Source organism: Hyalella azteca, unplaced genomic scaffold (assembly GCF_000764305.2).
Source record: "Hyalella azteca isolate HAZT.00-mixed unplaced genomic scaffold, Hazt_2.0.2 contig9036, whole genome shotgun sequence".
Classification (NCBI taxonomy): domain Eukaryota; kingdom Metazoa; phylum Arthropoda; class Malacostraca; order Amphipoda; family Hyalellidae; genus Hyalella; species Hyalella azteca.
The window spans coordinates 66,398-82,282 of record NW_025939116.1 but is presented as its reverse complement, the minus strand read 5'-3'; the positions used below and the strand labels follow the sequence as shown (position 1 = coordinate 82,282).

General features: G+C 34.6%; 1 protein-coding gene across 1 annotated transcript in view; it reads left to right on the top strand.

Moving 5' to 3' along the window:
- Positions 1–15,563, top strand: part of LOC108682429 (otoferlin) — a 59,478-nt gene extending 43,915 nt beyond the window's left edge. Inside the window, exons 32-40 of the mRNA XM_018171587.2 lie at positions 3,972–4,153; positions 4,761–4,931; positions 5,452–5,456; positions 6,471–6,601; positions 7,412–7,599; positions 8,310–8,508; positions 9,089–9,307; positions 9,874–9,974; positions 11,118–15,563. Of these exons, the coding sequence (XP_018027076.1) occupies positions 3,972–4,153; positions 4,761–4,931; positions 5,452–5,456; positions 6,471–6,601; positions 7,412–7,599; positions 8,310–8,508; positions 9,089–9,307; positions 9,874–9,974; positions 11,118–11,298 (1,377 nt within the window). The 3' untranslated portion in view covers positions 11,299–15,563. The remainder of the gene's footprint in view (positions 1–3,971; positions 4,154–4,760; positions 4,932–5,451; positions 5,457–6,470; positions 6,602–7,411; positions 7,600–8,309; positions 8,509–9,088; positions 9,308–9,873; positions 9,975–11,117) is intronic.
- The last annotated feature ends 322 nt before the right edge of the window (positions 15,564–15,885 follow it).

The window sequence follows — 15,885 nt, the reverse complement described above, 5'->3', positions numbered from 1 at the left end:
CGTAATCCATAATTTATCCATAACAGTTTTATATCCATATGAGGTATGAAACATTATACTTCAGAATAGATATATTTGTTGACGTTTTCTCAGAATATGGCAAATGATTTTGAATGTAGTGGCAATTATAGCCCCTATTCATACTTTTTTATCAAACTCATCTATGTTTGGTTAAAATCACATTTATTAGTTAATGGATTCGAGAGAGAGACGTGACCGATGCTCTGATAAAACGAATTTTTCACTTATGCTTCTGAAATTATTTTGAGATTATGTTAGATTTTTGCATGAAACATATCTTCATTATTTAAATTAAGATTGAACGATAAGCGCAAGGTTTTTATTTTAGAGGGAAACTTTACAGAGATTTCGCCTATATAATTTCCAATACGAAAGCATGGCTTTACTGACTTGCTCCACTACGTATAAACGAGTCTCGTACAGGAGGAAAGCCCAGCAAATCCCCAGCCAATAATGAACCGTTGTTCGATTTAATCTTGTCACATTGGCAGACGCGTAACCAACATTTATTATCGTACAACACCACCAATTTACCTTGACCCAATAGTTTGGGATTTGACTCTTTTTGCTAGAATGCTTCCATAAAGCTTTCTCAGTCAGTGTTAATGTTGATGCTATTCTTCATCTGGCCGGGACTCTCATGACAGGTACTCGTATATTCATCGGCGTGATATGCTTGTTTAACTCTCAGTCACATAATGCTCGGAATATAGTTAGAATTAAAGATTCCACATTTAATTCTCTGCGACATGATCAGTTCAGAAATGTGATAGATAATGTTTCCTAGCTTTGAATATGCTAATATTTCGTTATTATTAAGTTTCTCGTACAGTCATAGATATGTGCAGTAATTTTTAGCGTGGATCAGATAGCGGAAAATTTTACGGATAATTTTAGAAATTTCAGCAAAATTCGGGTACTGCTTAGACTTCCGCCCAAGAGTCGCTAAACTCGGCTTACCGTCATTCTCGGTCTGCTTGGCCTCCCAATAGAAACCCCCCTCTGATCAGAATCTTTTTTCTGACTTTATAATATGTTTAAGTTTCCCTTATATTTGAAAATGCCTTCAAGATTAAATCATGATGGGAGTACCTTATTATCACCAGAGAGTATAAGAAGGCTCGGCCGAACCTTTTCATGCCGAGCTTGTAAGCTGCCCAGAAAATGCCTTTCAAACCCTGAGCCGAGGTGGATAGAGAGCGGCTGATTTACGTACTTCAGGAGTCCCTTATATTTGAAAATGCCTTCAAGATTAAATCATGATGGGAGTACCTTATTATCACCAGAGAGTATAAGAAGGCTCGGCCGAACCTTTTCATGCCGAGCTTATAAGCTGCCCAGAAAATGCCTTTCAAACCCTGAGCCGAGGTGGATAGAGAGCGGCTGATTTACGTACTTCAGGAGTCCGAATTACGTTCTATTACTATTTCGGATTCGGGCAGCATCAAAATTTTGGGGGGAACAAGAGATCTATGCTCGAAAGAAATAAAACTTTACGTTCGATACTTGTAGAAAATTTGAAAATGTTTCTAAAAAGAGTAGCTATAAATTTAAACGTATCGCTGAGTGCACGAATACCGCGATGATAGAAATCTACTGAATTTTGCAGTAATAGATGACTGATTAACCAGAAATAAATATATTATCAAAAGATTTCTGTACACATATAATTGAAAAAACTCTCAAAATTTACTGGAACAAAATATGTTAACCTTTACGGCCACTGTTGTGGTATATATGCATTATAATTTCTATAACGGTGATGTTGGCTGCCTATTGAATGCAAAGAGTGTTTTATACCTGAACCAAACATGAGCTGTAACAGATTATATAATATTTTTTTTCTCGATAAAAATCCTCTGAATGGCATCCTTCAACCAAGCTAAAATTTTCTTTTTAAATTACTTTAAATATTCCTTGGCTCATACTATAAAAATTGTCTGCGGTTCATGTTTAATGTTTGCTTGTTTATAACCAATTATGCTTATTACTTTCATATCAACGAGATATGCGAAGGATTTTTCTAGCATATATATAAAAAATATAACTCAATACTCACTGCAGTGGGTGACAGAGAGCGCATTTTCTCGTCGACGAAAACGTGAAGTCACGGACGGACGAGCAGACAGACAGACGGACATGAAGAGCACAATATATAGCGCCTTTTTTCCATAAATGAGAAAATGCGCAAAAAATCTCAAAATAATCGGTAACTTTTGGGACTGTCAAGACAGCACATGCAGGGAAGTTATAAGGCATCATTAGTGTTCCCTTCAATGAATATTACGATCCGTCGATGTTACATTGTGCTACACATCATTTCCTGCAACTAATTAATTTTAAATGAAATATTATATTATCATATTAATACGTATTATATTATTTGAATCTACTTGAGAGAAGCACTGATTTCGTTTTATAGGCTGGAATATCGGACTAAATTTCGAACCAGGCTCCAGAACCTTTTCCAATCATTTCCTGGATGAGACTGTAAATTATGGATGATTTTATTAGTGCAATTCTTATTCCCATGCTAAGGGGTGCAAGCTAGAGTACAGTCAATATGACCGCAGCATATATCATATAAATAAAAATAATTCAATATTTTAAATTGATTGATAAAATATGTTTGCAAGAGTGTAATATATGAGTGCTGATTTGAGTCTTATTTAAGCATTACATGAATTTTTGTCCAAATATTACNCGTCGACGAAAACTTGAGGTCACGGACGGACGGACAGACGGACATGGCGAGCACAATAGTGCATTTCTTCCATAAATGAGAAAATGTGCTAAAAATAGTTCAATAATATAAATTGATTGATAAACGCTTGTATAGCGAACGATATCGATCATACAGTATGTCCTGGGACACATATAAACTCTCTTGCTCAGAGAGTTCAAATATGTTTGCAATTGTGCAATATATGAGCGCTGATTTGAGTCTTATTTAAGCATTACATGAATTTTTGTCCAAAATATTACTTGCATTTCCTGGATTCTTTCTTATCGGATAAATGTGCAATTTATTCTGTTTTACCTCGTGCTTTGATTGACAACGAAAGTAATTTTTTTCTATTGATACATTATTTAGGCTTTCAAAAATTTGTTGTCATTTTTAATGTTCTTTCATTTTGATATCATTGCTAATTTTTTCAGCGAGTCATTAAATGTGTAGATGTTGATATGGATGTGGAACTTGCATGTAATTACGCTGTCATGAATACGTTGCATGTAGTCATGCAAATTTTTACTTAATTCCACTCAACTCAATGTCTTCAACGAACATATTTATGGCAAACAAATAATCAATGTAAATTTGAGTTAGCTATTGATGTGGCGCATGCTATAATACTGAAGAAATATTCAGACTACCGATATATTTGATGTCTGCCCAGCTAATCACCATTATTTCTCTAGCAGCTATTACCGCCATATTCACTGTCACCTTTTGGTTCCCAACCCATATATATATGGAAGCTGCCCGTAGAATTGTGTTCGAATTAATCACTCAATTTGTTCGGCTGAAAAAATCTTCATCAATTATTGTTGCTTGGAGAATAAATGATTATACTAAATATAACAATAATTGTGCGATTTCATAACAAATAATGTTTTAATTAAGTTCGCATAGCGAGCAAGTGATCCTTAATTACTCCTAACAATCCTGTAAACAAGGAATATGACTGATATATTGAAAATATTTGTGGATTTCTGTTTCACTGTCAATGTTTACAACAGAATAAATGTAGTAAAATTAATGAATCATTTAGAAGCAGGTTAACAGCTGACTAAAGTATCATTGATTGCTTAACGATTGCTATTATGGCGGATATCCCGGAAAAAAATCCGTCGATCGAGCCCGTTTTATTTATCCATAGGAACAAAATTCTTCGCCCTTTTCGCAACTTTGATTATTTTATTTCTCTTACCTAACATTTGTCGAGCAGGGCTTACCGTCGAACGAGCCTATCCACGTGCTGGTTCGAGTCTACATCGTCAAAGCTCTCGATTTGCATCCTATGGACCTCAACGGCAAGGCTGACCCGTACATCGTCGTGCAGTTGGGAAGCAAGAAGATCTCTGACAAAGAGAATTACATTTCAAAGCAGCTCAATCCTGTCTTCGGGAAGTGAGTCAATAGAGTGGCAAAACCTAGGCACGAGTGTTTCTCAGCGTATACATTTATTGCCAATAATGACGTGTTGTGTACATTTAATGAAGTTATTTACACCGATTCTCCGAAATGAGTGAACCTAAATGAGTCAATTTATAGTTTCTTGACGCCAGTATGTCGCCGATTAACAAAAATCAACGCCTTTATCGTTCAAATTTTATCAAGCTAAAATATATATAAAGATGCAAAGCTGTTATCGTGGTGAGCGAAAGCATACGAGGGTCTGTAATGAGAGTTGAATTACACTCATTGAATATGTTGCTGTTGCAATACTGAGCCGGAAATGCGTGCATACTCTTCATCATGGTAGAAATTTTATACAAGTTTTTGACTTTATCAGATAAATAGTACTCAGCCATTTGTCAGAGACTCAGTCGTTTCACGACTGAGTAAAGAAATACCATAGAATGTACCATTCAAAATATACAATAACTTTCCTAATATCACATCATGATTGATTATATATTGATATGCAGCAATGTATGCAAGAAATCATGATCGAAGTCAATTCAACCCGGAATTTAAAAACTTAAAAACATAACATTGATTTGTGTGTATTCAGATGCTTTGAAGTGGAAGCCACTTTTCCCCAAGACTCGATGCTTACCATAAATATTCTGGACTGGGACTTGGTTGGTTCAGACGACATCATCGGTGAGACCAGAATTGACTTGGAGAACAGGTTCTACTCGAGACACCGCGCGACCTGCGGCCTGCAGAAGCGTTACGAGCTGTGAGTTAAAAAGTGCTTATACTGATCGCTTGATTTCTTGAATTAGAAAGGAAAAACATTAAGAATGACAGGATATTATAAATCAGATGTATGGTAATGATGATTAAGGATTGATAATTGAGAATGATAATTGATCTGTTACTATCAAGACAAGCTCACAATTTGGACAATGATGTTGCATAGTAGTCGTTACTGTCACTGGGAATTGCAATGAAAAATCAGATTTGATCGCATAAGCGATATAAATTCATGAGTTGAATGAGAGTTATTTCCTTCTTATTTATTAGGCTGTCACATCTGACTACTAAATTTGTCATTGAAATTTTGACGCTCTGCATATAAATATCGGATTAGTGTTGGAATTTCTACTTTTGTTAGAAATTTCAAAACCATGATTTCTGCTTTAGATTGATAAGGACATAGGGTTCAGACACATGGATGAGAAACAATTTATTTCTTAAGGATATATATATTTGCTTTACGTGTTTGTGTGGGATCACGCAATCATCTCAAATCGCAGCTCTGGTATGAAAATTTACACTTAATTTCTCTTCCAATGATTGGAAATTAATCGAAACAAATTAGTTAATTAACCTGTAGCTTGTATGGTTTCCAAAGGAGTTTGGCTGAAGCTTCGCTATCTTTCTGAATATTTTACTCATCACTGGGAATATATTTAGAGTGCTTGACCCAGTTTATTTGGACCTCAATGGTTCAACCATTGCTCAACATCGCTTTACTTGAGAAATACCAAGAGATTTGTAAAGATAATTTGACGAAATGAACAATAAACCTCGGGTGCCACAAATCCTGAACATGTACGGGATTAATATAAATATAGTGATTAATATAAATAATTCCGGTCATATTATGTTACATGAATTAAGCAAATGTTAACCCGACAGAAATAGATTCTAATTAATAATTTTTCTCGTCTACGCGGAACGTATAAGTTCCTCTTATTATGATAACTAAACTTAAGTGATGTCCAATCGTGAATTTTCAACGGAAAATTTTTTAGCTGAATATTTTTAGCGAATTTTCTCATTTTTGGTAAAAAACACCATTGTGCTCACCATGTCCGTCCGTCTGTCCGTTTGTCTGTCCGTCCGTGACATCACGTTTTCGTCGACGAAAAAATGCGCTCTCTGTCACTCACTGCAGTGAGTACTGAGTTATACTTTTTACTGATTGGCGTGTTTTTCATTTCTGCCACTTCATCAGGTACGTAATTTTTTAAATGAATTCAATTCCTGATGGAAAAATTATCACTAAACTAAACAACTTCCTTCACTAACTTCTTTTCTCTATATATGTTCGAATTATGCTTTCAGAAAACAGTAGATTTCTGAATTCATTTGGGTCCCATTACAAGAATTAAATTTATCACCTTAATTTTATTGAAATTATGCAATAAATCTAGACAATTTGCATTTCGATGAATAATTATATATCGCTTTAGCAAAACATCAGTTTGTAATTCAATTATTTCCTGAAGCTTTTCTGTAAAATATTTTATAGTTATCGTTATTTGTACAGTTTCTGAGGAGCAGCTGGCACTGGCGGTGCTGCACAGATGGGAAGAAGTGCCAAAGGTTGGGTGTCGTCTGGTGCCGGAGCACATCGAGACCAGGATACTCTACAACCCCGACAAACCTGGCATTGAGCAGGTCTGAATCTAATTTCAGAACCGAATTTAATTTGTCGCTTCTAAAAAACTGCTTTAGACGGTTTAAATTAATCAGATTCATAAAGTATCAAGTTAGAAGGTTGTTTACAACCCAGACAAACCTGACATTGGGCAGGTCTGAAGCCCGATTTCAGAACCGAATTAATTTTTTTTAAGTCTAAAAAATTGTTTTCGACGGTTTACATTAATTAAATTCATAAAGTAGCAAGTCAAAAAGTTGCTGCTGGTCTGAAAATTGTCAGGTTCTCATTAACACAAATGGGAAAGCAGCTTCAGGTGTGAAGCTCAATATCAAGGAGCCGATGACCGGATTTGTAATTGTGATAGAATTGTGTAAATAACGAATTTATTCTTTGCTATTTCCGCGAGCGTTGTAAAGGAAAAATTTCAACGACTGAGAAAGATAATTTACATTTATACATAAAATGATTTCTCTAACTTATGAATCAAAATGAACTAAGAATAATTCTTTTATAAAAGATCAAATAAATATTTTGGACATCAATTTTGGACCATTCAACTCAATTATTTTACGTGAACGACTTCTATATTTTCCAATATTATATTCTGATTGTACTAGAACGACTTTCACGTAAAAAATTTCTCAATATGATGTTTTTAGCGCATTTTCTCATTTATGGAAAAAATGCACTATTGTGCTCGCCATGTCCATCTGTCTATCCGTCTGTCTCTCCGTCCGTGACCACGTTTTCGTTGACGAGAAAATGCGCTCTCTGTCACTCACTGCAGTGAGTACTGAGTTATATTTTTATTGTAATACTTGTTACAGGGAAAGCTGGAGATGTGGGTGGACATGTTCCCGATGGACATGCCTCTCCCCGGACCGCCCATCGACATCACGCCGAGGAAGCCCAAAAGCTACGAGCTTCGCCTCATCGTCTGGAACACGGACGACGTTGTTCTGGAGGACGACGCCTTCTTTACCGGCGAAAAAATGTCCGACATTTACGTTAAAGGGTGAGATTAGTGTTCTAGAATTAAAATCAATTGGACTCAGAAGCACAATTGCTGCTCAAGGTTCAGAGAAAAACGATTTCTCTTCCTTTGAGCAGAACTTCGTTAGCTTCGTAATGTAGAAGTTTGGAAATTATGAGAGGCAATGTTCTCAATTGTTTAGCACCGAATATAGAATCATGTTCAATGTTCAGAGTGCAAAATTCACTCAATACGTGAATAATTTCGAGCAATTATTGGCTTAGCAATATTGTCCATTAATTCATAATTTTCATAAGTTATTCGAATTCACAATTCATTCGATTGTTCCAGGAATGAGCCTATTGTCGTTTTCAGGTTTTCTCTCATGAATAATATTTTGGTTTTACTTTCTATTTGAAGATGTCAAGGTCAACTTAAATTATGAATTTTACTCATACTTTTCCGGGATATTCAATTGTTCCGTGTGCTGTACACGCCTTTTGTTTTTACAAGTAATCCGACAGAGCGACGCTGGTTATAGTGTAACACAAGGTTACCCAGAACGTATATTATGTTCTGGCCGCGGAGAATAGGGTTTTGGTGGTCTACGCTTGACGAAAATAAAATGCATACTAATGCGACGCGTTGCCATCCTGTAGATTAGTTTCCGCTTGTATATTAGGGTTCAGAGATGGTTTATAAACTTCAACACTACACAGAACTGATATGTTCTTTTCACGTTTTTCCCTCAGGTGGCTGAGAGGCACCGAGGACGCGCAGTGCACGGATATTCACTACCGCTCCCTGACCGGCGAGGGCAACTTCAACTGGCGCTTCATCTTCCCCTTCGACTATCTAGTGGCAGAAGAAAAAATTGTCATCAGCAGGAAAGAAACATTCTTCTCTTTGGATGAAACTGAGTGCAAAATTCCTGCCAGACTTGAACTTCAGGTATTTTGATAGTTAACAATTTTGTTGCAGCATTATTGTAAATACTTCATGACCAGACATAAAAAAACGCAAAAAAGACTGTCTTTGCTTATAGCAAGGACTACTACACACAGGACATGCATAGCCTATGTCCAGCCTCTGCTAGCAGAGGCGATCGCCTACACTATGAAAATGCTGTTGTTTTAGTGGCATCAACAAATGATATTCCTGTTCGTTATGGCTCTCTTTCCTATTTTTTCTCCTGTGAGTTCTCCCATGGTGATTTTGACGACAGATTAGAATTTCTCTGTGTTCTCATGTGTACTTCCTTAATTCGAGTATTGATTTAAGACATTTGCCCCATATTCGTTACTTTGTGATGAAGTTATCGTGCGCCAAAGCATCATTTGGTCGGGTGGACTGAAAAATGTCGATTGAAATATATTGGATAACAGTTATTGCTTTATTCCCCAAGGCAACGCAGAGCAAGCTGGGAAATTCTCCCTTATGAAAAAATTATAAATTAATATCGGAACTCATTCAGGAGCTGAACGATTTATAATTTGTGCTTATTACTCAGAAAATATAATCTACTGCACAGGTTTGGGATGCAGATCATTTCTCAGCAGACGACTTCTTAGGGGCGATTACGCTGGACCTGAACCGTTTCCCACGAGGTGCTAAGAGTTCTAAGCAATGCACGCTAAGCATGCTTAAGACTGACGGCTCCGTCCCTATGATCAGCATCTTCAAGCAGCGAAGAGTTAAGGGATGGTGGCCATTCTACATCAAGAAGGAGAACGAGGAAATGGAACTCACTGTAAGAATTATATCACAAATGTCTGTCCACCGCTGACTAATTACTGTATCTTTAAAGCCAGATATGGTTGTGATTCTAATTTTTCATCGAAGAAATTTTATCGGCTTTAACATGGACCACATACGTTCGTAATGATAGCCATATGATAGGATTTGGTCAAATTTATCGTAATCCAGATAACAGGCGCGCTATAAAAGCATTGAGGAGAAACTGACTTAAGGAAAATATTCGCATTCAAGAAGAATTTTGATCGTTAGCTGCTATTTCAGAATAGGGTGAAATTTTGTATGAAATGAAAATACTAGAATATGTTGAAAGACTTCTGCCGAGTATCCTTTGAAATTTTATTCGAACAAGGCATATATTTTTTCAACGGAAGGAAATTAGTGCCAGGTCATACGAGAAATATTAAACAACTCAAGCTTCCATATTTTATTTTAAATCTATTTATTAAATTCTTTAATAAATTTCATTATTTTGGAGGTCATTTTATTGAAGAATAGTTCAAAGCAAGCAGTAGAATACCAATCCTGCTAAATGGCAAAAAAATTAACATTTATTTTCAGGGAAAAGTTGAAGCAGAGATTCAGCTGCTCACCAGAGACGAGGCTGAGAAAATTCCCGCTGGCTTAGGCCGCAACGAGCCAGACCCTCTGGAGAAACCCAAGTAAGACTTATTCTCTTATTCTATATAATTATTCAAATGTTTCATTCAATTTAATCATGTCTCACCTGACTTTCAACTTCCACAAATTCGTATTTCTTAGTGGATTACCAGAAATAATATTGTGTATTTACTTCATTCGTCAAATATTAGTTTCTGTGACCATATAGCGGTAATTTGTTGCTCAGATTTTGAAGTTTTTCATCACAAATTTTATCATACAAGAGAATAAAATTTGGTCAACTTTCAGCCATTAGAGGGCTTCTTAATTTCTTAGTTAAACTGTGAATCATGAATATTTTAGTGATTGAAATATTCCACCAAATTATAATATCAAGTTATAGAAAGTTTTTGTATATTCGAAATATTTTTGCCAATCTGAAGTTTTTAAGCAGTTGTCGTGGACCAATAATTAATTCATGCCAGGTAGACTTTCCCTTTTACAACACTTCTCTTTAACTTCACTTCTTGTTGTTTGTTTGTTTGTTTGTCTGCTACAAATTTTGTAATCGAAATTTAATATACTTCTACTTATCCCATTGATCTGAAATTTAGCACACATGTGTAAAGTTGGAGACAATGCATGAATCAAATGTCAAAATAAATGATTTTAAAAATTAATTTTTTTTTTTCAATATTAGAAAATGGAAAAAATAATTTTGTCAGCTACAAATCTTATAACTGATATTTGACACACTTTTACCTGTCTAATTGATATGAAATTTTTCACACTTGTGTGAAATCAGAGGTAATGCATGAATCAATTAACAGAATAACTAATTTGAAAAAAATTATATATTAAAAAAATTTTATATATGAAAAAAAATGCAAAATTAATTTTTTTAATATCCGAAAATTAAATGAGAAATTCATTTTACATCTGTAAGATTGGAGACACTGGATTCTTTGGAAGTTTTATCTTTAAAAAGTAATTTTTAAACGTATATTATTTCTTTTCCGTTATTAATATTTTTCCTGCTTTCTATTAGAAATAAAAAAAATTGTTCCCATTCAATTATGCTTGGTCGCTTATATGTTATGCTTAGTCACTTATATGAATGACTCATGAAGGATGATTTAAAAATTGTTGCTCAGCTGCCATTGTTTTGAACTTTAAAAATCATTGGCAATTTTATAATATTGCAGTCGTCCGGACGCCTCGTTCATGTGGTTCCTGAACCCACTGAAGAGCATCCGCTACATCATCTGGCACAACTACAAGTGGCTAATACTCAAGATGTTACTCGTGCTGGCGCTGGCTGCTTTCCTGGTGCTATTTTTCTACTCAATACCTGGTTTCACAGTTAAAAAAATCATGGGTGTTTAGAGCTGTAATTACAACGTGACCACTGTAACTGTATTGGGAAAAATGAACTTGCTATTAATTGTTCCCATCCCATCTTTTGTGTCGTCGGCTCCACGATGTAAAACTAATTTTAAATAGAGAATTTTGAATTTTATGCATTTACGAGTGATAACTGGCTGATTTCATGTGAGACAATTTTGAGGGTTACAAGCTGACGAGCTTGAAAAATCGCCGGTTATTTATCACAGAAAAAGTTTGGTTAAGTCACTTAACTTTAGTAAGATCTCCTAAAATCCTTGGCGTGGTCAAAAATCAGACTGTGAAGTGCTCTAGAAAGTGTTACAAATTTCTAAATTGATTAAGTAAAGTTGACGCGGCCTTTTGTCGCCGGACGACATCAAAGTATCCTGTCAAACTTGATGTATGAAAATTTCCGTAGCACAGGAGACTTCAAATGGTGATCCAACAGATTTTCAGTCCAGGTAAAATATAAAAATTTTAACGTAATAAAATCTTATGCATCTAGTCTTGAGTACGCTTATCAGAACCCGTCTCATATCAAGTTCAATGTAATTTAACGAGCAGAACTCGCTAAATATATAATGCGATGGTGGTATAGTAGGTTTATTCAAAGGTATATATTAGGAAATTGAGAAATGCTACAGTTTTTTTTAGGAATCATCTCCAGATGTCGAGCGGATAAAGTTTGGGTTTTAAAGGTGAAGATAATGTTGGGAAAATGTCTCGTTTGATCTGCGTTATAACAGGTTTCCTTGGCGGAAAATTATCAGCAGATCATTAAAAGCTCACGAAGTTACATCGAAGTAACGCTATTACACCTGAACTACAGCCGTGTCTCTAAGTCTTGCGGCGTACATTAAACTTGAGAAACAACCCGTTTGTTTACTCGATTAAATAATTAATAAATGTATTTTTGAAATCATTTTTTTCCGTATTGTAGTTTCTACCAGCAATGTACGTAGAATCAGAGCCGTACAATTTCAGTGGCAATACATTTTCCGTCTACAAAAAAGACTCTTCAGCGACAGAAGGAATGCAAGTCAACACGAGACCACGAACTTAAATCCAAAGTCCACATTTTTACGACTTGATGCAAGAAGTATGTGAACTGAAGGTGTAAGAGTTTATTAGATTTGACTCCCAGAGCTTCATTAATAGATGCAATCGCAGGGAAAATATTGGAACCATAAAATCTCAAAAAATTTTCCTTGATAAATTAAAATTTACAGGAAGGAAGTGTGTCATATCACAATGTGCCCTTGACATTTGTTAGAGCCTATGTCTTCTTTTATTTGTTGCCCTGTCGAAAATCAAAAATGCGGAGGGAAATTTTTTAAAATATTTATTTCCTTTTCATGTTTGACCTTTCAATTCATTAAGTTTAATTTGTAAGGTGAGAAAACAAATACTTCTATCGGTATCAGATGCGTTGGGCAGCGACATTGAATACTTGTGGCTAATTTCGCGTAAAGAAAGAAGAGTCAATGAAGGTCCAGTTTATTTTGTTCCTGGTATTGAAATTAAGCTGACGTGTGGCTTGAATTTTCAATTCTTCGTTGAGGCTTTTATTCATTTGTTTCCATGAGCTCGAATGTGCAAAACAAAGAAAAATAATCCACTAAAAAGTCGAAATTTCTCTTCAAATATTATTTAATATATCTTTTTATCTCAAGCCCTCGCTTTCTTTCTGGGAGAGAATCTAAAATATTATATTGAAGTTCATTCTTTGATTCGGTCTAGTGCCACAAAATTTTATTAACATTGTAACAATCGTAAATTCATCGTTTTGTAATAATCGTAAATTCAGTTTGCTCATAATATGGGATGTGAAGGTCAACACTGGTCGTATAATTAACTAATGTATTTGAGGTCTGTATACTGTTTAAAATCACTTGTATCTGAGGTTTTGTATCTTTTGTTGATTGTATTTAGAAGCCCTGAATTAAATGAATTAAAGAACTTACAAAATGACGACTCATATGTTATTGGTGGCAATAGATAATTTCTAAAAAAGCTTAAAGGACCTGTTCAGGTACGACTCCACCACAGAGAGCTTTACATAATTTATAAGCGTATAGGTTACTATTGTGAAAACATGTCAATATTCGCAATGTAATATTTAATTTTAATATGCATTGTTCTGAGTCGGACGCAGATATCCTCGTTGATATGATGCACCGTTCTTTGTTGACATTTAGAGGCTTTTATTGTTGATGATGTTACAGAGTGGTGTTATTTTTATCAGCTTCATCTGCGAATAAATCTTGTTTTTCAATGTTGTTTACAAATATTTGTGTCTCTGGAGGACCTTGAAAACAAATTGATGAGCTCTAGCCTACAAGGGCGGGCAATGCGTTTTTATTGCATATATTCATTACGAATTTATTCTTCGGCGGTTCTCGACAGAGCTTCGAAAATTAATTTTGATTTGTAATTAAATTACAAATACGATATATTTTCAATGTCGTTTTACGTAATTACGTTCGCATTTTCATGATAATAATAAGCACAATAGCATAAATGTATTTTTTACCTATCATAGCCTCTTCTATACATTCATCACTTGTGATATTTTTATTTGAAACGTCTTCTTAGTTCATTTTGAGAACGTTTGAACGTCACAATACTCCCCTGGTATACAATCATTACCTTGTATATTCGTACATATAGTCTTGTAGTTCGTGCATTCACCTGTCGTGTGGTGTGAATTCCCACCGCTCTACGTTTTTTTTTCAATGATCTTGTTTTCGCAATATATTTTCAGATGCTCTGCACCTTCGGAATCGATTTAATCAGATCTGTTTTTCCTTGGAACGCTCTGTGTGCTGTCCGAGTGAGTGCTTTTTATTGCAATCTCGTACGTGTACATAGTAAACGTGTGAAAAATGAGTAAATTGCTTAAAGCACTTAAATTATTGCTGTGAGTGAGAGGCTTATTTACACTTTTTAATTCCTAAAATTATTTGTTAAGAATCTAGTTATTATGAAATTTTGTGCCATTTCATCCAGAGCGAATTTGATGCAACGTTTTAGTGTGGATTGGAAATTTTTGCGGCCCAATAAGAAATTTTAACTTTCGGCTGTAGAGTATCTCACGTTACAATTAACATATTGCCGAGGAAGAATTATTAATTCTTGTTAGGAAATTAAATAAAAAATTAAACAGATCTGATTTCATTTCTTAAAAGCATAGAATTTATTTAATACATTTATGGTTTTGTCAGCAAATGTTAGTTTTTGCTGACAAAAAAATCATGAGTCATGGACTTAAATTAAAAAGATAACAGATCGGAATGCATTTTTTTGTGTTGCTGTAGGAAAATGCTAGTTTTTGCAGGCGAGAAAATCATTGTGAGAATTGAACTTAACCTTTTTCTATGGCTTATGTGTCGCTTATTCTCATTGTCATCACGAGAGACTAAACCCAGGCATAGACTTATAAGTAGATCGTTGAGTGTATTAAATTCATATCATAAAGTCTCATTCTTGACAAAGCACATGAGAATGTTTAAGTTTTTCTCACATTTCAGTGTATAGCATAACTTCTCTGATATTGATATACTGATTGTGATCTACGTGTGATTCTCCATATCAAATGTTACTCGTATAGTCATTATTCCAGTCACCAAATTTGTATTCGATATATACGATGTTCTAGAATGTTAATACTGTTAAATATTTTTACTACACGTTGGGTATGACCGACACAATAACTATTTGCATTCTAATCAATATATTGCATGCCATTCATATTCATACGAATAGTTCGTAGCTTTCCTCTTTTTTTGGACTCTCATAGAAGTGAAATCAATTAGATTTTCTCGTTCAATGAATTTTCTATAGCAGGTTTTCCCAGTAATAGCAGAAATTCTCAAAGTAACCGCTGAACTTCTCTCTCAAAAATTCTCAAAAATATTAAACTTGGATGAATGTTTCACTTTTTCATCATCGCACCCAATAGTTGAGAATAAAACATTTGCCGGTAATTAGTTTCACAGAATCTAATTGTTTTAAATTAATCCCAATATCCAGTTAATTTAAATGACTGTGTAATGAACGGGAATCACGAAATAAATAAACTGAAGTAATTTCTTTTTCTGAAATTGAAAAATCAATATCATTTCTTGTAGCTCTTTCACTTCGGTTCGCAAATCATTTAATATTTTGATTAGAAATAATCGAAAAGTTCTCGTGTAATTACTTTTCTATCATGATTCCTCATTCTAATATATACGCATTATATTTCAATATATATGCTATTTCTTTTTAAAATTTTATTCACCTACTGGAATTGATTGCTTAATTATATACTGTTAACATGTTGCACTTGCAAATCAAAGACATCTTCATGAATTCGAGCTGAATAGCAGTTAAACGTCGCAATTTGTTTAGATACATAAATCCCTTGACCATATACCCGGAACGATGACTTCTTTAGATTCCAATGAGCTTGATAGCATCTCATCTTGCAATATAGAGGCGGAAATGGCTATACGACCACCCGTTTTATCTGCATATTTTTTATTGCATAAAAAAATAATGGATTCTAATTATACGAGGTTAAACTACGTCTTAAAACTATTTCAA